The 24,587-nt window shown below is 37.2% G+C and overlaps 1 protein-coding gene across 1 annotated transcript in view; it reads right to left on the bottom strand.

The window, feature by feature from the left end:
• DLG5 (discs, large homolog 5 (Drosophila)) overlaps nt 1-24,587 on the bottom strand; it is a gene marked incomplete at its 3' end in the record, with an annotated part of 83,845 nt that overhangs the window by 31,986 nt on the left and 27,272 nt on the right. Inside the window, exons 2-4 of the mRNA XM_009071325.1 lie at nt 7,854-8,019; nt 2,913-3,056; nt 1,174-1,357 (exon numbers count right to left, since the gene is read on the bottom strand). Of these exons, the coding sequence (XP_009069573.1) occupies nt 1,174-1,357; nt 2,913-3,056; nt 7,854-8,019 (494 nt within the window). The remainder of the gene's footprint in view (nt 1-1,173; nt 1,358-2,912; nt 3,057-7,853; nt 8,020-24,587) is intronic.

The raw sequence follows: 24,587 nt of genomic DNA, 5'->3' as shown, positions 1-24,587 counted from the left end.
TTTGCAGACTGGGAAACCGAGGCAGAGAAAAATTAAGCTATTTGTCCAGGTGTACATGGCAAACCATTTCTGCGATCTTCTGAACCAAGCCACGAAACCACTTCACAGCAGAATTCACAAGACAATGTTAGAGAAACAGATCAGAAGGAAGAACACATGCTCACTCCTCTTTGCCCTAGCCCTCAACCACCTCCTAAGCCCATTCAGCACACCCAGCTTGCTTTGACCTTTGCCCCTCCTAACCTAGCAAATAATTATTTTGGTTTGCATAGATTTTGCTTCTGAAACCTAATGTTTGACTTGCAAGTTTGCCCTGTGAATCAGCCTACCCACAGTGAACCAAGATACTCTGTTTAACCATTCCACTTGTTACTGTAATGATTCTAACTAAATGATTAGAGTTTTCCATAGGTGAACTATGGACCTGATATCATTTGTTTCTTACTATTACTCTGACTTTTCTATTTTCAGAATGTGACAATAACTGGAGACAGCCTCTGATATAAAGTTCTGAAATGTCCACCTCTTCCAGTCCTGAAAGTTCAAAAACATTCATCAACCTGTAGGGTTTTTAAACTGAATAGTTAAAGTCATTCCACTAACCTTTACGGTGTCACTAGAATGATTAAAAACCTGACCAAACAAAAAAACAAAACACATACACACACACAATCAAAACCAACAAACTCAACCCCTCAAATGTTCTCAAAGTGATTGTCTCTCTTTTTTTTTTTAAATTTTAATTCTTTTCTAAAAACAAACATAGCAGGCAAGTTCAAAGCTAGCCCTGTCCCATAAAATACCCTAGGAATATAGTTGTCCTTTTGGCCACTTTGCAACTTCAATTTAGGTTTTTCCATGCCCCTCCAACCACTTAAATAAAATATCATGCATATAGAATCTTCATGTACTCTTCTTCATCTCTGCATCAAAATTCTCAATACCACCTCATATCCTATAACCCTCAGATCCCATATCCCTCATTTGTTTTTCCAGCTAGACACAGAAAACCAATTAGTATCAAGATGCCATTTTCTCCCCTTGTACTGTAAAATGTATGGAGGATGTTACAGAATCAGTAAGACATAAAAGGCAGGAACACTGCACAGATTTATTTGTTAAAGGAACAATTCATGATCTCTTCTAGCACACATACCACAGGTTGGGGCTTACCTGTTGCTGCTGACTGCGCAGGTCTGTTATCTCTTTCTGATCCTCATCGTGAAGCCTTTTCATTTCCTCACATGACTGCTGGAGATGATTATGTTCTCGTACCAACTGAGTGTTTTTCCTCTTCAAGGTATCCATGTCCTCCTTCAGCTGTGACTGGTCACTCAGCAGTCGACTGTGCAATGTACTGTCATAACACCAAAAAAAATGCTCTTAGCGGCAAATTTGCAAGGACAAAGTCCTGGACTGATTCATATCAAGCCTGAGTTTCCTACCTAAAAAGCAGGTCAAACTAACTCAATTCTGCATATATGTGCCTTCCAAGCACCAGGAAAAGAAATTACAAACTAACAGGAATGTAAGTATGAAAATACACAGTAGTCTTAAAGAGTATCAGAAGATATGATGGATTTATGCCACCCATCAATCCCATTTCATAGCTGTTAGAAGCAGGCAGACAAACAGAAATGGTGTAGTGGAAACGTAAGATGATCCTGGAGATAATAGGAATGATCCCACTAAGCTTCACTTTCTCTCAGGCCCCTCAGCTGAGCAGCAGCTACCCAAAACACAGATGAAAAGTACAAAGATCTCCTTGTGTGCTACTGTTTTAAAAACAAACAAAATCCCCAAAACTATGGAAAACCCCTCACAACCAACCAAAACACACCATGTACATTTCAACTACATTCAAGCAGGTATAAAGCTGTGAAGGTTCCTCCTAACTTCATTATACAAGCCATAATTATTGAAAGAAAAAGACTCTCACATAAAAATTAACTGAGAGCCACATGAGGAGGTTATTGTTCAGGTTATAATTCAAGGTACCAGTCCAAAATTAGACCAGACCACTGCTGTAGAAGAGCAGGTAAGTCAACTCAATATATTTTACAACTGCAGATCAAATCAAGTGTGACTTTGAGACACTGACAAGTATTTTTATTGTTGAAACAGAACAATTCTAACTGAACTCACACTTGCTGGTAAAATATTTAAAGTCCCTATTCAGATTTTAAAAAAACAAAACAAAAACCCAAGCAAAAAAACCCCACACATCAATGAATAGAACTAATTTACATTCTAAGATATTTTTTATTCCTTCCTTATGAAGTGAAATATCAACATTTCCTGCACAGAATGGCCCAAAGCATTAAAAATAATAGCACAATCTGTTAAAAAAGTGCATTTTGACAAATTATAATCACACAATTAAGCCACCTAATCTTTAGATGTAGGTCATTAATCTGCTATTTGTTACTCAGATTCTGTTGGAAATGATAAATTCTCTGGAATGCAAATTTTTTAAAGCATGGGGTTTTAACAATTTCTGCAGGAAAAAACATTTGAATTTAACCTGTGTTAAAATGTACACAAATCCTCATGAGAGCTATCACAATCCATTAAAAGAGTAAGAAATTACATTCTCTCAGATTACATTCTGCTCTCTAGACTGACAGTAGAACTATTAGATTGCCATTTCAAATCAGTAACCAGGTTTTCCTTTTTGATCCCATCATGACATCCAAGGATTTCTATCTCAAATTCCTAAAAGCAAAACAAGCAATCCATACTGTATCATTTCAAATGAGCCAGAAATGTTTTATCTGATGTAGACAAGCATTGATTTTGCAATTAAAGTGGAAAAACAACATTAAAAAATTACTTCATTACCATGTTCTAATACTTTTTGATTTAGCACAGACTGGTAAATTCTTACCTTGTACAGCTTTATTAATACTTACTGATAAAAATCTGCCTCTTTTGCTGCTTCTTCACACCTTTTTAGTGTCTTGGTGTGTTGATTCTGCAGAGACTGTAGGTCTGACATGGCCTTCATGCACTGAATCTTCAGTCGTTCATAATCATGATTTGGTTTTGGACTAGGCCTAGCATGGAAAAAAACCAAAGTCAAACATTGGCTACCAAAGTCAATGTAAAGTCTGGGAAATTACTATCCGATAAAAAAAATAAATCCTATCACACAACTGTTGATACTCAGCCTATATTATGCTTTAATTTAAATACTAACCCATTTGCATTAAGATGCAACCACAAATAAAAAGTCACTGACCAACCTGTATTACTTTTATACTGAGATGTCAACATCTAACAATGGGATCATTAACACAGCCGAAAATACTATTGAGTGTGCATGTACCTCTCTTCTGAGCAGCAGTATTACCACAGAACAGAACTGCCACTTGATACTGGAACAGCTCCATCACAGCACACTCAGCTTTCCTGTGCCACCACGTCACACTGGGTAACAAAGCACAGAGCTGCAGTAAGAGTGGGGCTGAAAAGAGGCTGCCACAGTTGGGGTGCATGGAGACCTGGGCTAAGAAAAGCTTCTCAGCAGCAGCTGGAGGACCTTGTCTATAGCTTCCTAGGAAAATCAGGATTAGGGTTGAGAGAAAGACTTCCAGTGGGATGCCAAACGTGCACATCTGTGCTGGCAAAATTTGACCAGTTTGACTAATGGAGCATTGATTTAAATAAATAATTTGACCAAGTCACTCTGCTGAATTACATGCCTGATTGTGTGCTACCATAAATGAATGAGAAAACACGTCAGAATTTGCTTCACATTTCCATAAGGTAACCTAAATTTTGTTCAAATAATTATTAGGAATCTTTGATACAATATAATTTCCAACAAGCAGTTTTCAGTAAACTAAACAAAATGAATGCCAAATCAGTCAAAAGAAAGATTTTGACTCAAATTTCTTTTAGTCTATCAGGATGATTGTGAGAGGAAAATTTTTCTAAACTAATCTCCCTTGTCAAGCAATTCACCAACACAGATTGTGTGTAAAATGCATCATCCTCATACACGATACCTTTGTTTGTAGGTTAGGATTCATTAAATTTGCACAGCACTCTAAAAACTAAATTAGCAGGATTATGCCTTCTTGTTTTGAAGCACTAAGCTTCTGAAAGAGACTAAATTGAACTGTTCCTCTTCCATAAAGTCACAGAATTTTTGCACCACTGAATCTCCTAGTTTCAAAATGAAGCTTCTGACAGCTGTCCCTATGTCATCTCCTGGGTCTCTGATATCACCACAGGCAGTGAAAAAAACAAAAACAAAACAAAAAGCCAAAGCCTCCAAAAGAAAATAATTGCTTTCTAATTTAACTCGGCTCATTCTTGTATCAGATTTGCTCCACTGCTGCACAGATCACTCTTCCTCCCTCCCACCTCACACTCTCCCAAATGGCTTCTCTGTAAGCGCAGCCTGAAAAGCAATCAGAATTTTTTTTGCTTCACACAAAAACAGCAACATGGATTCTGGAACTGAAATGCAGCTGGCAATTACATCAAAATGAAAATGGTTTCACACTACAGCAGTGGTGAGAGTTGTTAAAAAAATAAAAATACATAAAAAAAGAAATGCCAACCACATCTGGTTCACAAACGTTCAGGGGGTGTGTGTATATGGTATGAGGTACGTTATGGCAACCCATTTGAATTTTGGTTGCTGAGTAATGAAGCCTTCAATTTTCTCCTTTCTTCAGAGAAGTGTTTCTGGGGAAAACAAAACAAAAACCCCTTCCTTGACTGACAGACATTGCCAACAATTAGAAGTCAAAATAATATAAAGTAACCAAATGTTCAAGCCACATCTACAGGGATGTCTTATAGGGCACTTTTAAATTCTTTGTTTAGGAGTGCCAAATGAAGTAGTAGATTATTCATACAGTATTACAGACATCACTGCAACTACCACAGTGTTATTCTGTTAAAACATAAACCTAGTTAGTGTAAGTTAAAATCAATTTGAAATGTTCACACCCTTGACAGAATCACTAAAAACCCAAGTATTGATTTAAATCAGACCTTAGGGTAAAATTATTGAAAGTAGACACCATCTGTCCACCACAGTCCTTAAATGACAACATTAATTGAAGCAGAGTTTAACTCTCAGTTGTAACATTAAGCTTACTAAGACCCATTAACACATCTTCATATTGAACTATTAGATCTGTCTCAAAGTTATGGTGAAACATGTTCTACAAGTCTAACATCCATCACGTGTATTTCACATATTGCTGAAGCAACACTAATACCATTCTGAAAAGAACAGTAAACCACAAATAACACCACCACCATAAAATAACCCAACAAATCACCTATAAACATATGGTGACCATGTGGGTAACTATACAAGTTAGACTACCTATACATTGAAGAAGGACAAACAATGCCATCAGCAACATCTTGCATTCTAGCTCATCTACATCAAATAAAAAACACATGGATATCCAAGGCCATATGTTCCACAGTGCTGTTCCAAGGCTCTATGTCTCAGCAAGAAAAACAGGAATACAGAAAGGAGTATTGGTCAGAAGTCAAAACTCAAAACCGTTGCACCAAAACAGTCCATTCAAGCACATGTAGTGGTTGACTCTTGCTTAAGCAAGACCACTACATTTTTATGCTAAAATGCCTCACAAAATACAGAAAATTATGATTAACATAAAGAAGAGGTATCACAATTACTATTTTGGAAGCAATGGTTCAACTTGAGCATACAAATTATTTGGTCAAATCTTTGCTTAATCACCACAACATGTGCACATATATAGTCACTGTCAAGCAACAAGCACAGCATGAGCAATCCTACTCCTGTCCAGCAGGATGGCACATGTTCATCTGATTCACTGCATCACAGTCCACTGTTGTGGTTCTTCCACTGCTATAGACTTTGTCCACATTTGCTTTGGAAAACAGCTCTCGGTTTTGTAATGACAACCTTTGCAGCCAGCACAGCCCAGACTACCCATGTGTTGTGAGCTGCAGCTGCTCTGAAGCACACCTTCATGATGTGTCAGGATTTGCCTCTGCACCACCTGTGTTTGGTACAGCCATAGTTAAAACAGCACACACAGCCAGGAAAATAAAGGCAAGATAGTAAAAGTCACTATCCACATAATGATCTCTCAGCTTCCACATTTCAGCATTAACAGTTTGCTATGCCTGGGGTTTTACTCTTGGAAGGGTAAGGATTAGCTTTATATGAATAAACAATGCAAAACAAATACCAATAAGATTTCAAAAACCATAGATGTGGATGGGAGGAGCAGCTGTTTTGACATTCAAGGGAAAAAACATCAACTAATAATCTTCATTTCCCACTCATCAGATATTTGATTGTTTGGGAGCCAGCATTCTCCATCTAACACATTGTCCAAGAACTGCCCAAATACAATGTTTATTTTGATGAGTTGCTCTTGAAGCTGTAAACATTTATGCTTTCTACACATAAAAATCCTACACTGAAAGCAAAGGATTGATTTGACAAATAAAGAGAAAACTAGGACAGTCTAGAGGACAGCTCATCAAAACTTTATTAATAGTATCTTGGATTATGCAGAAGATTATTGGGAGCTATAAAATCCTCAATGCCTAAGCTCTAGTGACTTCAAATAAGAAATCCCTCTATATAAGTAAGTAACTGGAAGCTATGCAAAAGATGCTGACATTTGACAATCTTCCTCTATCATGCTTCAAGACCACTAGACAGAACACAATGCTCTTAAAGTAACCCTCAGAACTCATGGGGGAAAGAAGGGGATGTCAAGATGAGTAGCTATTGGAGTGAATAAAATGCCCAGATTCTTTCAATTCCAGTTCACTGGTTCAAATCTTGACCATATTCCGTAAGGACAAAAAAATTAATTAACCACCTGACCACATATATATAGAGCTGATTAAGTAACAGACACAAACAACAAGAACAATAAAACATCTAAGTTCAGAGAAGCTATGCATCATGGCAACACCTCCCAGAAAATCTGTTCTGTGCTTACTTCAAATTCAGTGACAGACAATTGCTTTCCAAGATTCAAAAATATTTTCACACGTGCTTACTGCAGGCAAAAAGTACCTGTTCAGTGTACCCAGTCACATACAGCAGATCTCTAAGCAGCTAACACAAATTAATTCTATTTCCTACCCAATAAATTCCTTATTTACAACTTAGTCATAGTCTCTCTGAGTACTATCCTCCTCATAACCTCAAATTAGAATGAGCCACATAGGGAGGCTGAGCAATAACTGACTTTGAAGACGTTACTTTAATTTTATAGCACCCAGAGCTTCTCAGTGGAGGAGAGTTCTTTACTATCAACACATTTATGCTACACAGTTCCCCAGTATATGTATACCAGAAAGTTTAACTTCTAAAAAAAAAACCCAAAACCTTACTCCATTCAACAGAAATCCAAACCTCTCTCTCCTTGCAGAAGCATAGGAATAGCTGAGATTATTTCTACTCTCCTCATTTCTGTCATGCAGCCAAGTATTCAGAGTTATTTTCCTTTTTGTCTCCTGCTTTCAAAACACCAAATGCTTCAGCCACTGCTTTCTTTCTCTTTCCACAACAAAACCCAGGAAGCCTAAACAACTTGCTTGCTTTCTTGCCTTCAGCATAAAGATGAACCCTACTACCCTCATGCCCACAGCAAAATTGTTGGAGAAAATTGGAATAGGCATTGAACAGGCAGCTCTGAAACGTGGACATGGTCACCTACACACACACACATCACCAGGATGCAAGTAGATTACAAGCAACATATATACACTGCAATATCCTTAATGCTTTACTGGCAAGCAGGAGTCAAGACATTTGAAAACACACTGAGGACTAAATGAAAATGTTACATTTCCTTTATGTTTACCTGCAGTCATCAAAGGTTGATCCAGGAGATGAAAGTGCAAGTTGCTTGCGCAGCTCATCCCTCTCTCGAGTCACCTGACGGAGCTGATATAATATAGTCTCCAGCTTCTCACTCATCTGTCTTGTGTCTATTACAGGTGGTGGAGATGATGCTTTACCAGTTGTACCTGACAATGAGATAAATAATTGGCAGTGAGAGAACTCCTCAAAATAACAATACAACTTCAGTAAACAAGTTCACTCATTTTAAAATCCTGTATTTTTGGTTGCAGAATCCTGTACAAAAATTAAACAAGTCACAGTTGTCATCAGTGAGTTGACAGAAGAATAACTCCAGTCAGATCTCATGCTATCAGAAAGGCACTGTGTTGCAAATTAAGTTTGCATGATTAAGTTCCTTGTTTACTCATGAACTTTAAAGTTGCCTAAATGGCAAGGCAAGCTTGAAGTCACAATTACAAAGACCTCAGAAACTACCACAGTCACAGAAATCATAGATAAAAAGTTATTTCCAATAAAGGACTATGTCCCTGCTTCTAAAAGAAGCATAAATTGCATCCACATCAACTTACTACAGCACAGGGGCTCTTTTTCTTCATCTAGCAGCACAGACACATTATTCTGCCATATGCTACATTTAGTTTTAATACAATTCTATACTTTCACATGTCACAACTTTTCAGTCCAGTACGTGAAGTTAAAAGATTTGACTTGCCCACACATCATGAGAAACAGGCTTCATTTTTACCAACATTGGATAGCATAAGCACATTACAATCACTGCAACTGGACTACTCATCAAATTTCCTCTAAGGGGCAGTCATACATTAAAGTGTTTAGTGTGATTTATTTGCAGCTTTCCTAATAGCAGAGCTGAATGATGAGGTCTAATGTCTTCTCAGACAAATGTACCGATACAAAGCAGTTGTCTTCTACCTGAGAGATGAGTTGGTCTATTGCTTCATAATATGCTGACAATGAATTAAACTGTTATTTTAGTTCTCATTTAAAATTAAGTTGTAAATTCAGTTCTGCTCACGTGTGTCTCAGACTAAAGATACAAGTCACAGATCTGAATGTTAAAGGCCTAAATGCATACAGAGTAATATTTTCTACCCAAAAGAGAAATTCTAGAAATAGTCTGCATAATTAGAGAACTGAAACAAGTTGCTAACATATACATTAACTTCTTAGGATGTACCTTTATCATGCTTTTATTTTTAATTTTATTTAAGAGACAAAAGACAGAATAGTAAAATAATGGTCTCTGATCACTGTCTTTTCAAAGAAAGACTTGCACGCAAAATTATTTCACTAAATCAAATGTTAATTAGTTGCAAGGATTGGCTTTTCATCTCTAAACTCAGTTCAGGAAGATACTGCAGAATGCAAAAACTCCCTACAGCTTTTCAACAGAACCACCTGTGCTTTAAAGTTCCCATGCCAAAATAACTGCAGCATCAGGGCTATGATACATACAGCATCTAGAAGGATCTAATCTGATCCCTGTTTTTATTCCTTTCAGCTGTTACTGTAACTCTGTAAAGAGAATTTATGAGCAGAAACTGTTCTTTTAATCTAATAATGTGTGTAAATGCTCTGATAACAAACTGAAGAAATCAAAAAATTGCAGAAAGGACCTGCATTCTGTAGAAAGACACAAACTCACATCACTCAGAAGAATTCTCAATGGAGGCTGCATTTGGACTTTTCCTACTACTTTATTTCAGTCCTCCATCCAGATGAAGACCCTTCACCAAAAAAACTAAGGATTTCACACTTCTAAAATGCAATTATCCTTTCTTTTTCTAAAATGAGAAACATTCTACATAATTGTTATGGCAAGTTTATATAGAAACCAGTAATAATACAAATACACTGTCCTAGGCTCCCTGTATAAGGATTAAATGGGGAAATTGACTGGGAAAAAAAGCCAGAATATGTATCCATTTGGAATACTTTGGACATACCAATAAGCAGAGAATTTCATAAAGAAGATAAAAAGTAAAAGCAGAGAAACCAAATTCAGGTACCGACAGGCTGCAAGATCTTTGGTAAATTCAGTGGCAACTGCACATCATCATCCCATTTGAGCTGACAAGTCAGAGTATGTGTGTCAGTGCAAAAATCCCCTTCTCATCCTTACAGAGAAGTTCAAAAGCTTTTGTCATTTTGGGACTGCTTGCAAGCAAAACAGATGAACAGGATGCGAGAGGTCAAGATGAAGGAGGAGATAAATCAGGAAGGCTGGTGTGCTTTACATGGACAAAAGGGCATTGGATTACCAGCAGTCCAGCACTAATATCAGCATTAACCCCAGCAGCAGTCCCATGGACAATGTCTGCTAAGCAAGTCCTGCACAAGCACTGGCTGCCCTGGGAATCTTTAAACATAGTAAAAGCAGGCCAGATATATACCTCTGCTCCTCTACCTCTTTCTCCCCCCGCAGCTTTGACAGCATCTTAATGACAATCTTCTTCAGGCAAGGAGAACATTTGTGCACACAGTCCAAACACTGTGCCAAGCAAGAAAAGTCTGCTTTAAATAAAGACAGGCTAATTAGCCTTAGGAAAGAAGCTTTCCTCACTAATGTGAAGCCACTTGTCTTAGTACCAGGAAAGGTTATTTTTCATTAACTTGTCAATTTTAACAAGAACATCAACAAATACTTTCATCTCAAATGCCATAACACTGTTGATGGATAATACCAGCCAAGAGATGTATGCCTATTAAGTGCTGTAAAAACACAGATCAATATGGTACACTTCTTCCCACTCTTACCCTCAAAAAGAAGTCCAAAAAGTTTATCTTTGCTCGGTTTACTAACAACTTTACATTTTCAATAATTGTACAAAAGGTCTCAAAGATTAAATCAGATTTCTGGATGCTTAAAATCAAACATACACCTTCAGTTAACTCCTCTTTCATCAGAAATAATCAGTATTCTTCATTTCCTTTAAAGGAGCCTTTATAGCTGAATGCTAAAATCCTTTTAGTGCAGCTGACATCTGATGCAGAAGAAGCAAAGTGACTTGTGATTCCAGCTTTGTATTCTTTTTCCATCTGACTGCAAATTTTACACAAAAGTACTTCCTTTCTGCACTTTAACAAGTCAAACTGGTCTTAAAACATAAAAGCCTAAAGGCTAAATCTCCATTAGCCATATTATGCCACTTTCCAGTAACTCACCTATTTTCACAGACAACCTGGACTTCTGAAAAGGCATTTATTGCATATCTTGCCAAGTGCAACTCATTCATCTGCTTTGGTGAGCCTCACAACTCATTTTTGATGCAAGCTGCACTTGGGCTCTGAGAACTCAACCGTATGGAGTCACCTGGCCATGCTCCAGGTAAGCAGTGCTCCACCAGCTCCTGAAAGAGCCAAGAGCAGGGATGCATCGTGTGGGGAGAATGCACTTTGCCCATAATGCAGTAAATGCATTAAGCCCTGAGCGTGCACTTCATCTAAACTAAGATTTTGCAGGATTTCCACCATATGTTGTATAAAAGAAAAGTCTTAAAAACAGATGCTGGAGCAATCATATCTTCCATATTATAGTCCAAATTCTGGACTTGATAGAAACCACAAAGATCCTTTACTGTAGCATATGCCAAATACAATTCTTGATTACTCTAATCGACAATGACTGAAGAGATATGTCCACACAGAAACTACTGCTTAGCTTCATATTTGGGGATGGGGTAGCATATTTTTTGAAGAACAAAAGAACATTTCAAGAGAATCAGAACTGGAAAACTCGTTAACCTGACCAAGATGTACCACAATGCCAAATGAATATAATGTTGAGGTGGGAAAATGGGTACCAATGCACAAACAGCTACTTATAAGAAATACCATTAAAATATTTTGAGTTATAATCGACTCATTAGTCTTTGAGAAATACACTTGTATGACAGATTCAACGAATTCAAAAGACAATCTGTCACAGGCTAACAGAATGCCTGATAATTTTTAAAACTCATGTTATAAATTTGTGTCATTTTTTGCTTGAAAACAAACAGGAGACTACTGATTGTACAGTCAAACCTTTTTCACTGTTTTCCTTCACAAAAAATAAAATTAACAGGGATGTTCAGAATATTATTTCTTTATGGCCCAGTAAATCAGGACAGACAATGTTAAAAAATACTTGCAAGATATACTGCAAAGCATGATCAACAGGGCTTCTCCCCAACCTAGGGAAAGGATGGGGAGTAAGGCCTTATGCCTGCTGCAGGAAAATCCATTCTAAAATATTTACTTTCATTCAATAATTTATGAGGACTAGAACAAGACTGAGTATCAGAAATAATCATTTAGATACCTTTCTTGAAGTCTGTATTTTGAAGTGGTCTTGAAGCAGCAGAGAGCACAAAACAAAATTGCATGCAGTTAAAATAAAACAATAGTCAAAACAAGCAGCAGTACACTGAGGAAAGGAAACTGAAAGGTAAAATAATGAACTGTGGAAATAGTTTCATCTGAGAGACAGAAAACCTAATAGGTTATGAAAGCATTGAGGATCATGTAACATGCAAGAACAAAAGAATGGATAGCACTTCAGTATATTGTTTTAATGCAGAATATAACAAGCTAAACAAAGCCACCAGCATCTAAAACAAACCTTCAATTTCAGTAAGTTTAAGTCTTTATAGAAAGCACTTTACAGTGGTTCTAGAAAGATCAACATGAAAGAAAATCTACAACCTAATACTCAAAAATAGAAAAAGGGGTGGCAAAGGGCAGATAAATCAATTCAAAATGTCTTTGCAGAATTTTGCTGAGCTAAAATACAACAGAGAGTAAAATCTGTTACTGCAAACCAGCAAAAATACAACTGATGCTTCTAGGTTTGAATATATGGTAGCTCCCTGTCTCAGATCCTACATCTGTCAGGTTTACAACTGCAGGCTGAAGGCATAACCTTCACAAGAGTGTCCAGTCTGAACCCAAGGGGGACAGTGACTATGGTCAACCACTGCACACCAACCAAGGGGATGAGATTCCTCCAGTGCTTGGTCCTTCACATCTTCTGCAGAAGTTGTGAGCATTAGGTCAACTACAGCCCCAAAAGAAAACTGTGGCCAAAAAAAGGATTTCCTAACTGCATAGACTGATAAAGGGCTTCAGGGAGTAATGAAAGACACCACGTTCCAGAGGTGCTGCCTGAAGTGCAGGATATGGGTATTCACATACACTGTATTTCCATTCAAACCATTACTGACCAACCAAATCTTCAGAAATTCCTCCAGCGAACTGCCCAATGTCAAGAAGATACTATAGCAAGCAAAATACCATGAAGTGGTCAGCTATTCATTAGTGGCTCTGTCACCACAAAAACCCTATCGCCCAAGACTGCATCAGTAGAACAAAGTTAACTTTTTTATTGTTACTGTTGCTTTTTTTGAAACAGGGCATGACCTCCACTGAGTAATTCTCCACTGAGTACTCACTCTGGAAGGGACAGAGTTGAGGGAACCCAGTGCACCACGGATGTCAAACCATAGCTGCCTGAAAATGGACACCAAAGACAGGGATAATATGGTAAAGCTACTCAGAGAGCATATTACTTTAGGAGGTGGTTATTAACAAACACCCTGAAAATTAGCTGAAGAGATTAAGGATCAATCCTAGAAATAGCTACATGATTCATGAACAGAGTGAAATAAGAGAGGTAAGTTCCTTTAAGTGTGTGGAAGAGTGTGTTTATTTCCTAAGTTATAGTTCTTGTTTCCAGTAAACTAAACAGCTACTATTCAGATCGAAGTAAAATAATACTACGTAGGAAATAAACCTACACAAGAGGCTTAACTCAATCACTGAGACCAAATTTTACAGAAAATTGGCTTCTAAATAGAGAGACTGATTGGTGAGGAGGTGGAATGTGGAAGGCAATTACTGCCCTACACAATAGGATTCTGATGTAGTGTACTGGTAGTGTTCTAGCACCTTTTCTCATTCATTCATGGCCTTTCAGCAAGTGTAATATTGTCATTTGTTCTTCTGTCAGTATATGTTAACTGGTGAGGTAACTTTAGCAAATATAAACTTTGAGTTATCAAAAAAAAAAAAAAAGCAAGAAATACAATGAGAGATTGCTATAGGCTGTCGGGGGGGAAATAAGTAACTCCTTCACACAAGGACCAAGTGTTCATCTTTGACTGAAATAGCATCATAAGCCACACCTGCAATTGAACACTTTTTGTGAATAGTGAAAACAATTACTTTGTTATATACAGCTGTAGAAAGTATGAAGCAATAAACTGAAATCACAACAACATAAAAGAATGCTTGTCAAAACAGGCCATGTGAAAATGGGCAATGAAAGACTTGACATTGTTGGGAAGGAATCTGATGGGAGGGGGGCGATGTTTGCTTTGGAGTAAGAATTAAGGCCCTCAGATTATGCAACTTGAATTGCAATTAGTGAAAAACTATCTGTAAATAGCCTGTCAGGCTGATAAGCTAACAAAATGTTAAGCAAGGAAATACTGTCAGCTGAAGCTGGACAAGCTTGGTGGAGACAAGTATGTGATCACCTGATGGCTGAAAAAAAACCCAAACCATTAAATTGTAGAGCCAACAGTGGGGTTTGTCACAGACTGCTATGTCCATAGCAGGGGGGTTGAAACTAGATGATCTTTAACATCCCTTGCAACTCAAGCTGTTCTATTATTCTATCTAAATTCTCACAGGAAAAATATAGTACAGTGATATGAAAGAGAAGAGTAAGAAAAAACACTTACGATGAAAAAGTGATCCCATTTGCAAAGAACTGAACAACTGGAAAGGTAATAGTCTGCCAAAAGTTAAAAGATAAAGGTGATAATACGCAATGTGGACTGCAGAGGATACAAGACTGACAGCTGTAACCGAAACAATGCAAAGAGATCTGGCTGTGGAAAAAAGCTTATATATGTGAGAAGATGGAAGGTCTTTTTCATTCCAATAATCCTCATTAGGAACTCAGCATATTTGCAAAGAATGGAAGGGTATGCAATGCCTTTCTGTTAAAAACTCATAATGAAAATCTATTATGGTAGATCACCTCAGAGCCATAGCCTGTCTCCTGTATGCAAGCTGCTGGGTTCCATTGAACAACATGTCTTAAACCACAACAAAACAAACCAAATGAAAACCCAAACCAACCCAAACATCTGTGCATCAAGGAGGGGAAGGAAAACCATAATTTTAAAGCACTACAAGAAAAGTCAGAAGCTTCATTATAGTACAAAGATAGGTTAAAAAAATGGCTCCATTTTAGAAACCAAAATCTTGTCACGGCATCAAATGTCAAATGACTAAATGCATTGTACAAACTGGCACTTTTTTTAAATTTTATTTTTAAATAGGCAGTCTTCAATCTGTGTTCTAATCCTCTTCATTATCATGACCAGTCATGTGGGAGACTAGCCAGGGATTGTCACATAGAACTGTGCTACTGGTTTCTATCCAATACCTAAGTGACACTGTTGTTCCGTGCTTGGCACGACAGGCACCAAATCTCCATAAATAATTATTCTGATGTCAGTGACACAGGATTGTAGATCCATTCAGAGAGTTTGCTGGGCACAGGGAGTGGGCAGATGAAGGATGCTTCTATTTACACACAAAAGTCTTTGTCATTAGCCAAGAGAAAAGAAATACAGAGAAAAACTGTGACAATTTCAGGAGGATTTGTTCCTTTGGGGGGAAGAAGGTGGGACTGAAGGACAACAGTGGTATTACACCATTACAGCAGCTTATATCGTATCTCTTTTGCACATAAACAATTAATATTTGCTCTCCATACCATCAAAACCATTTTACATGTACAGCATGAACTTTATTAACACATAGGAAAGAAAATCAAGTAAGCATAAGAGAAAAAAGAAAACACTGTCATCTAAATTAATTGTGAACAGCGAGGAAAACACACAGGAAAAACCTGCTCTCACTCTGCATTTTTATTTACATACAGATACATATGAAAAAAGGAAGACACACCTACAAAGGAGTTTTTCTTCCATTACTGCTAACCTGCTGCTACACAGGTGGGAAAACTGGCTTCCACATGCACATGAGAATGGAAGTTCATTCTTGTTGCATCCCTCATGCCCTGCAAGCCCATCTAGGCAGGGAAAGGGAAAAAAAGCTTGGATGACAACACAGTACTGAGAACAGACTTGCCTTAAGCTCACCTCTGAGTCACATTATGCCAGTTACACCACTCCTTGCTCTCCTCTTATCTTGACTATGACACTACTGACGACAGCGAGAACCCCAGCACACCCATCTGTTCCCCATGGAGAAGCTGTTTGATAAGTGCTCATCTATGCTGCTGCTCTCCATGCTCGTTGCACTCTTTTCTTTCAATGAGAACTGGAACTGCAAATATACCCAAGATGTGATGAAACTATGTTGCCCCATCTTTCCCTCCTCTTTTCCAAATCCTAATACCATGCTTTATCTATTTCACTGAGATTGAACCCATGTTTTCTCAGAACTATCTTTTCAGAACAATTATCTTAGTGACCTGAGGGTCTTTTTCTGAAAAATAAGCCCATTGTTATATACATCAGATTCATAAATTAACTCAGAAACCCAGGATAGCTGTAAAACAAATAACATCATCTCCATTTCACAACTTCCTGGCTCACTTGAAGTATTTCAGAAAAAGATCATACAATTAAGAATGCAGGTAGCAGAAATCATCTCCAGCAATAGCTAGGGTAATTAAGGTTTGGAAGAAAAGATGAAGTGCATGGACATACTATTCTTTAGTTAACATTTATGAACTATGGAGTCCAAAGACTACAAATAAAAGATTGCAGTATCTCTCCTAATTAGATGATGCTAAGACTACCTCTGATGATTTATCTGGGCATAATTAGTGGGCCCAATACCTTTCTCATCTGTCCTGAAAGGTCAGATGTGCAAATGTGATTCTGAGCTGCCTGACAAACACAAGTAAGGTATTAATTGAAAGCAATGTTTTGAACTCAGGAATAACAAAAAAAGAACCCTTATCTGCCCTGCAAGAAAGATCCATGTGGATGGGGAAATGAAGATATTCATTTACATACCTGTGTGAGTACATACAATTATCAGTGTCAAACTGAACATATTCTAAACCTTACATTGTTTCCAAACCATGAGCTGTTTACCTTTTTTCACTGATGCATTCATTCCACAGGCTAAAATTACCATTTCCACCACAGAGAACTACCCTTGTGAAAATTATTTTACTGTGATCGGGACAGAGTAAGGGAAGATGTATGTGACACTCCTGAAATGCTATAACACCTCACTATTTGTGGGGATTCCATTCAAAGTTATCACACGAAGCCTACAGGGAGCTGGCATGCAAACAGTTTCAGTTATGATGGTTTGTCATTCAATAAATCAGTCAGTATTAAAATAATCTCACTGTGGCTTGGAAGTGACTTGCAAACACATCTATTAGGATACATTGCTATTAAGCAATTTTTTAAATTGATATTAGATCACATGAAAAATATTACGTCTTGTAGAACAAGATGTGAGGGTGGAAAAATGGTTGGGGGGGAAAAAAATCACATTCATTAATCACAAGTCTACAACCATACCATAAAATAAACATGCCAGCTTCAAACAAAGAATTCCCCTGGCTATTAATTTATTAAATGCCTAACTCACATGAATCATTTGAATTAAACAAAACTATGGAGAGTAGTAGATGGAAAGTTTTGTTTAACAGCAGGGCACTTAATTTTCTGGTTATAAATAACTTAGATCACTGCACACTCCAAAGGCATAAAACAATTCTGATGACAACCCTTTATGCCAAGTACACAGATCGTACTTCAGTATGAAATTCAGTATCTTAAAACACAAACAAAATAGGTGGGAAGGAACTTGCAGAGCAAAAAAGAGGTTTAAATATACTTTTACTTTTTAAAAATCAGGAACACAGAACTAGAAAGGACCACCTGCATTTCTGCTATGTCAGCCATAAATTTGTCCAATTATCCCACTAACTTACTGGATTCACCTCTGAAGAACTTTCTTTGGAAGGCTTCTTTTTGAGTCTGATTGGCCTAAAAATTTAGGAACTTTTTTCTTCCTACTTCCAGCCCAAATATATTCATAGCAAATTAAATCTACCCTTCCTTCAGGTAATAGCATACAAGTGTGATCTTGATAAAAGTCAAACTAACATTCACAGCTTCCTGTATTTTCAACAAATAGTTCAGTCAACCCTAAAATCTTGTTCCTGCATGCTGGAGTTAAAAGTTCAACTCAATGACTGCAACAGATGTCTACCCACATCCTTAAACAGACAACTGACTTGCCTGGTACTGTCAGGGAAGTCTACAGATGCCTTACACAGGATTGAAACTTTAAATGCGCAAGAGCCTGAATTCCCTGTCCAGGGCAAATGACTTTTACATGGATTTCACAATAGAATGCATTTGTATAACCAAAGAAGATGAAATCTCACAGCTAATAAAGCTGTTCCAAGAGCATCTTGTGGAAAAAACCACCTCTAATAATGTTTCTTTTACCTCTATTTTTTTAAAATACATTGTCTTTCCCAGTGATTTTAATAACAGAGAAAATGAAGCAATTAACTGCATGTAGGAAAAAAATACGCTACAGCTTGCAGCCACTTTTAAAAGTTTAAAAGCTACGGCCTTGGCTAACATAATTTATAATTTCTATGATGCTTTGGACTTTGCCTGCAATTTTCACATCTACATAAACACATACACAGGCATACTCATGCCTACGTATCTTTTCATATGCACAGACTTAAGGTTGCCAATTTTACATGCTTTTACTCAGTAACTCAAAGTGTAGTTACATCATGTAAGTATCCAAATGTAACAAGTTCCACCAGCAACAACTGCAGCCAGCCAAGAAAAGGCTTAGCTTGCACTTCACAGAACAAGTACACTGTTTCCTGGTGAAGATGGATGGCTACATCGTCTAGTTCAGCTTCTTGGATTTTGTGACCAGATATCCCTTTACCCTTCCTAAAGGCAACCTTAAAAATGTGTTTTCCCAGTTCCCAAAAGACACACTCATTCGTTGGTCTGTTAATACTTTACTCACCAATGCTGCTCAGGGAACTGCTGCTTTCAGAGTCAGAAGGCATTATGGACAGCACACTGTAAGTAGACCCTAAAATCAGAAAAATAAAGACAGTATTACTTTCTCCTCCTTTTCATCTTTCCAAACGAAGCTAGTGATTCATTTCCTTGATACTGTAGATGCCAAATGCACTAAATTAGAGAGAACACACATCACTAAAGTGTAAAAATCTAATAGACAAAGTATAATTTGAAAATAAACATTGCATTGTGCACTGAATAGAAAGTCATTTTGGATAAAATGGTAAAAATTCCTTCAGCAGAATATCGAACTGATACATTAATTCAGATACACTGAAAATACAGAGTTTCAGCTCTCTAATAGGAAATACATGGGTGATACCTATGACAATAGTCAGAATCTACTTTCATTTCTTGTGTTTTTACATGTACCAACTCCTTTTCCGTGGTGTAACTGATTTGTATATTTATCCTCAAACTTGATTCAGACTTAGGAATTTCATTTCATTGGTAAATAAATTTACTTACATCCATTCACAACTTTCAATATCTGATCTTAAAAGCAAAGACCTAGAAAGCAGCAAGTTTTTTCATGTCTTAATTGATCAATAGACAGAGAAGCCTTTCTTTTTAGCTATTTTAGAAGTATGCTAGATGTTATTTACCAGAAGAACTCGAAAAACAGGTCCTACTTCAAAACATTACAAACTAAACAGCTCCACCACCCCTCTCAGACAGGATAAACGTGTTGTAGTAAAGACAGGGAATGATTATGTTCAAAAGCAATTTGAAATCTGGTCCATTTTCAGCTCTAGCCAGGATGTGAGACCTGTCCTCACAACAGCCACGCTCAGAGCCAGTTTCAGTATTTTCAGGAGCTGGATTTCCTATAGCCCCTCCTTCTTATATTTTAATATCTTTCTTCCAGTTTCTTTTAAACTAAGATATAAAAGTTGAGACACAGCACAAGCTTAACTGCATGGATCTACCTTTGAAACAGATTAAAGAAAGGACAGGCTGGAAAATAAGAAAGAAATGAGTTTTGGCTCATATCCTCTGGTTCTTACTACAGAACGACATGACATGTGGAACTACCACGGTGTTAGATGAAGGAAAAGCAAGATGTGACAAAATAATTCTATTACCAACACAAGCAATAATAGAAAAGTCAGTTACAAGAAGCAAAGACATTTGGGGCCCAAGGTTCTTTCAGCTAGTAAAAGTGACAGGGACCCCAACTTTAACAGGGTGTTTTTGTTTCTCTCAGCAAAGAATGAGGCTCCTTCATTTAATAAAAAGAACGATGTCTAGGCAAAAGCAAATTTACATGTGCATTTGAATATAAGGAAAATTCCCTTCAGGCAAATCCTCTGGTTTTATTAGCAAACACTGCAGAAAAAATAAGTACCAGAAAAAGAATTGAATCTTGAAGGAGACTGTTTAACCTGACAAATCCCTGACAAAAGATTTAAAATATATTGGTTACAAATAATTCTTGTTGATTGTAAGGGATGCAAGTTTTATGTTTTGTTCTGATTTTTGAACAAAACATATGATAAGCATGTCACTGACACACTGGCTGGCTCCAGAAAAAAAAAAAAATTGGATGTGCATTTTTTTCTTCCATTTCAAACATTTTCATATAGTAACTTAAGCTGTATTCCTTTAATTTCATTAAAGCTTATTAAAATCAAAATAATTCCTGCATTGCTTATATTCAACCTCCTTGCACTTTCTAAGCTTGTAGGACTTGCACTATTTCTTGAGGTCTGGACTAGACAGATTAGAATCATAAGGGAAGCTGAAAAAAAACCCAGATCAATATATTAAACAAAGTAGGACATCTTTATGACAGACAAAGTGTACTGAGACTGTACCAAAACTGCGTGGGACTCAAGCACAACAAAATCTTGTGCCAACAAGTGACACTTCATTATACTCAGCAATTTAAGGCAAAATTGCCCACGAGTTCCACACCTAAATTAACTTGTACTGATTGTAAGCTGCTTTTGCTTTTAAGAGTGAAGAAAGAAAAGACTCAAAAATCTCATGATCTTAACTGATCTTGCTTTTATTTATCTTAGAGATGCACTGATCCTCTCTGTCCTCCTTTCCTGCATTTTAAGCCAGAGCCAGGACTTAAAATTAGTTAATTTTGCTCTCTGGAATAGAGAGAACGGTGTTATGAAGCTGACTCAGAGAAAAATGACTCTCCATAGCAATGTTCTTAAAACATTAGCTCAGATTTGTAAATGCAAGATCCTGTATGCATAGCATTCTATCAAGAAAGCATACAGTTGTGAAGAGGGGAGGAATGATCTGACACATTCATAATTCCACACTTCCAACAACAACAACAAAAATCTAGTAGCATTTGGCTGGTTTTAGTTCCTTTTTAAACTATACAGGATATGAGTTCATGTGCCCCCTTTGTCATCAGAAGCAGTATTAGTGAGCATCAGAAACAATAACCAGAGGACTCTACACAACTTTCAAAATACTGAAATTCATCTTTAGGTACTGTCCTCATACACATCCATGTATTCAATCCAGGATGAAGTGGTGCTGCACTTTGCATATTCAATTTGATCAAACCAGCAATACATCAGTAGTACCTGAAAATGCTACATGACAGCGTTTCCCCACTCACTAGAATGCCTCCTCATGTCAATGAAAATATTCAGAATCATCCCAACCAGAATTCAGACATGGACAAAAAGGCAAAGAAAAACGCACAAACTAGTTTCTATATCCAAAAGCACTAGAACACCCTGTTTATTCATGAGCTACACAACCATGGTATTTTAAGAAATTTGTTGCAAAATCACCCCCCCAATCAATTTTCCACTTTATTTCATGTTCTTAAGACTTTCTGACTGTCTACCTGTGTCTACGAAATCCAACAAGAAGACATGACTACTTTCTTCCATAAATATTCAAAGTGCTTTACACCTAGGAGCTCACATTCCCTTCACCATAGTTTTCCAAATATTTGACTTTCATAGTTTTCTACTAATATTCACCTTGCATGCTGAAGTTGCCCAGTCAAAACAGCTGGCTACATTTGATTTCAATTCATTGACTTAAAACAATTGCTGACATCTTCTTAAAAGTACAAAATTGCAACTTGAAATTACAGGATTCTGAGAAACACAGCAGAAACTACTTGTACATACAAATAAATAAATAGATCGATAAATAATAGAAATAACAATGAAAAACCCAAACCTGCCTTTCACCAATACACATTTATACATAGAGGGAAAACAGCATAAGCATCCTGTCTTTACATGGCAGACATGCTTTCTTCTTTTACTCATCCAAACTTAAGTTTTGGATCAGTTCCTGGCTGTATTAAACAGCTTTGGCAGACCAGAGGGATTTAGAAACTGTTACAGCATATACTTGAGAACCTTAAGAATCCCATTTCCTTCTATTTTCAACAACTGGAGCAAGTCAAATTTCTTGAAGTTATTAGTGTCTTTATTAATCACATGGCAGGAAGCCTCTTAAAAACTCCAAATTCAAGAAAGGAACTAGTTGCTTAACCAAGGAAATCACCTCCAGGGACAACAGAGAACTGTGTTCCACTTTGCCTTCACCTTTCACACAACAGCCACAGAGAAACAATAAGTATTTTTCTTGTTAAGAAAGATGATGGCAGAAAAAAAAAAAAAAAAAAAAAAAAAAAAAAAAAAAAAAAAAAAAAAAAAAAAAAAAAAAAAAAAAAAAAAAAAAAAAAAAAAAAAAAAAAAGAAAAAAGAGAGAGAAGAGTTACATGTCCTAAGAAGATACCAACCGTTAAACCAGCAATTTCCTCATCTCAAATGCCAAATCTAAACTGATGGAATTATGCTATTTGCCAAAATTAAAACAGAGCATGTCTCTCTTCTGTCTTTCTACCCTCAGAATTGTGAAACACCACATAACACTGGCCATCATCACCTGTACTTCAAGGAGAGACTAAAAAAGCCAAGTCAGCTAATCTCATAATCTCAAAGTAAAGCCTCCAAAACAAGCTTGCACTTGATATCTTCTGTAAGAAAGCAGTACAAAGGATCAAGTACACTATCTTCTAGGACTAAAGGCTAAATTATTGAATGACTTCTGAGAAACAAACACACCATGTTCAAATTTCATTACACGGATTTAAACTGACTGTGAGAATTGCCATGGCTGCATAGACCTTCTCATCCTCCTCCATACAGACACATGTCCATATGCAGGTTCTGCTCAAGGCTCTGAAGCATAGCATAATCATAGGGACTGTAGTGGCAAAGTAAAGATATAGTGACTTCCCCTTTACAAAATTCATTGCACATATGCTTTCAATTTACTGGTTTTTTCCCCTTATCTATAATTCAACTCAAAGGCAGCTATGTCATCTCCCAAGCTTCGCTATATTATCTAAATGACTGTGTAGGAATAAGAACAATTACACCCTCAGATACACACCTTCAGCACAGGGCCAAAGTATACTGAACTTGCTTCAATGTGTGAGGAACCAGGTTTTTACTCAAGGAGCATTAGGTGTTTCATCCCACAAGATAAGAGAGTGCTCTGATCTTAGCTGCACAGCTCTTGGCAGGTCATCCACCTGTAAGGACTGCAGGGTTACAGGACTACTATAGATTATAGGACTCCTATATTAAGCATGTTTTTTAATTACAAACTCTTAGCTCACTGTAGGACTGAGCCTAGAAGGAACACTTCGCACGAATTTCTTTTGCTACACCTCTGCTTTTAAGGATGACGTTAAACAACCCTCCATGCTCCCCTGCTGCAAATTTCCACTGTTAATTAAACCCTGCTCTTCCTCCCACTTCCCTCCCTGGTGCAGTGACTGCCAGCTGATTCAACTTCTTGTCAGCAAATGATTTTTCTGACGGAAGTCCAATGCACCAGATGAGAGAGCAGCATGACAAACATCGCTTATCCACATCTCCACGCACCAAATCAAACTGACTTTGGCAGGACTCCTACTTGCTGGGGGTGGGGGGGGGAGCAAAAAAAGTTAGATTGAAACTGGAAATGACCCAGACTACAATGTTCCCATTGCCTTTATAACACATAAAACTGCCCAAGGATCTCAGGATCACACGCATCTGCCATGCTCCATGTCTGAAGCTATTCTTTTCTTGGCACCCTGTGCAGCCAGGTTTGTGAGAAACCATAAGATACAGTCATTTCTTGCAAGTTGTGTGATGTTCAGATGCTAAATTCAGACCTCACACAAAATTGTATACCCTCAATTGAGTATTTGCTTCCATCCATGTCACACTTATTTCAGATGTTTCACAGTCATTTACCATTAAGGATATGAGTAACTTCAAGAATGAAGGTACAGTAGCAGTAGTAGTACAGCAGTAAAGGTAAAACCAAGTAGAGACTATATTGGCAAAAGTTTGCTGTCTCTTCCCCATCTGCTTTTAAACATGGCTTTATTATCTAAAATAGGTTCTGCATACCTATTTTCAGGACATCATGAAAACTAAATAAATATTAAATGACTTTTTAAACAATCAAGCAGCTACAAAGATTTTTTTTTAAATTTCCTAAATGCCTCATTCTATAATAATTTCAGAGGTTGAGGGTCAAAAAGTTGATTATCCTTTTATAATGGAAAAAAACTTATACAACAATCTAATTATGAAATA

The sequence above is a fragment of the Acanthisitta chloris genome, unplaced genomic scaffold (genome assembly GCF_000695815.1).
Source record: "Acanthisitta chloris isolate BGI_N310 unplaced genomic scaffold, ASM69581v1 scaffold7110, whole genome shotgun sequence".
Lineage (NCBI taxonomy): Eukaryota > Metazoa > Chordata > Aves > Passeriformes > Acanthisittidae > Acanthisitta > Acanthisitta chloris.
Note: the sequence above shows the minus strand (reverse complement) of the source record. Positions and strands in the feature narration are given on the sequence as shown.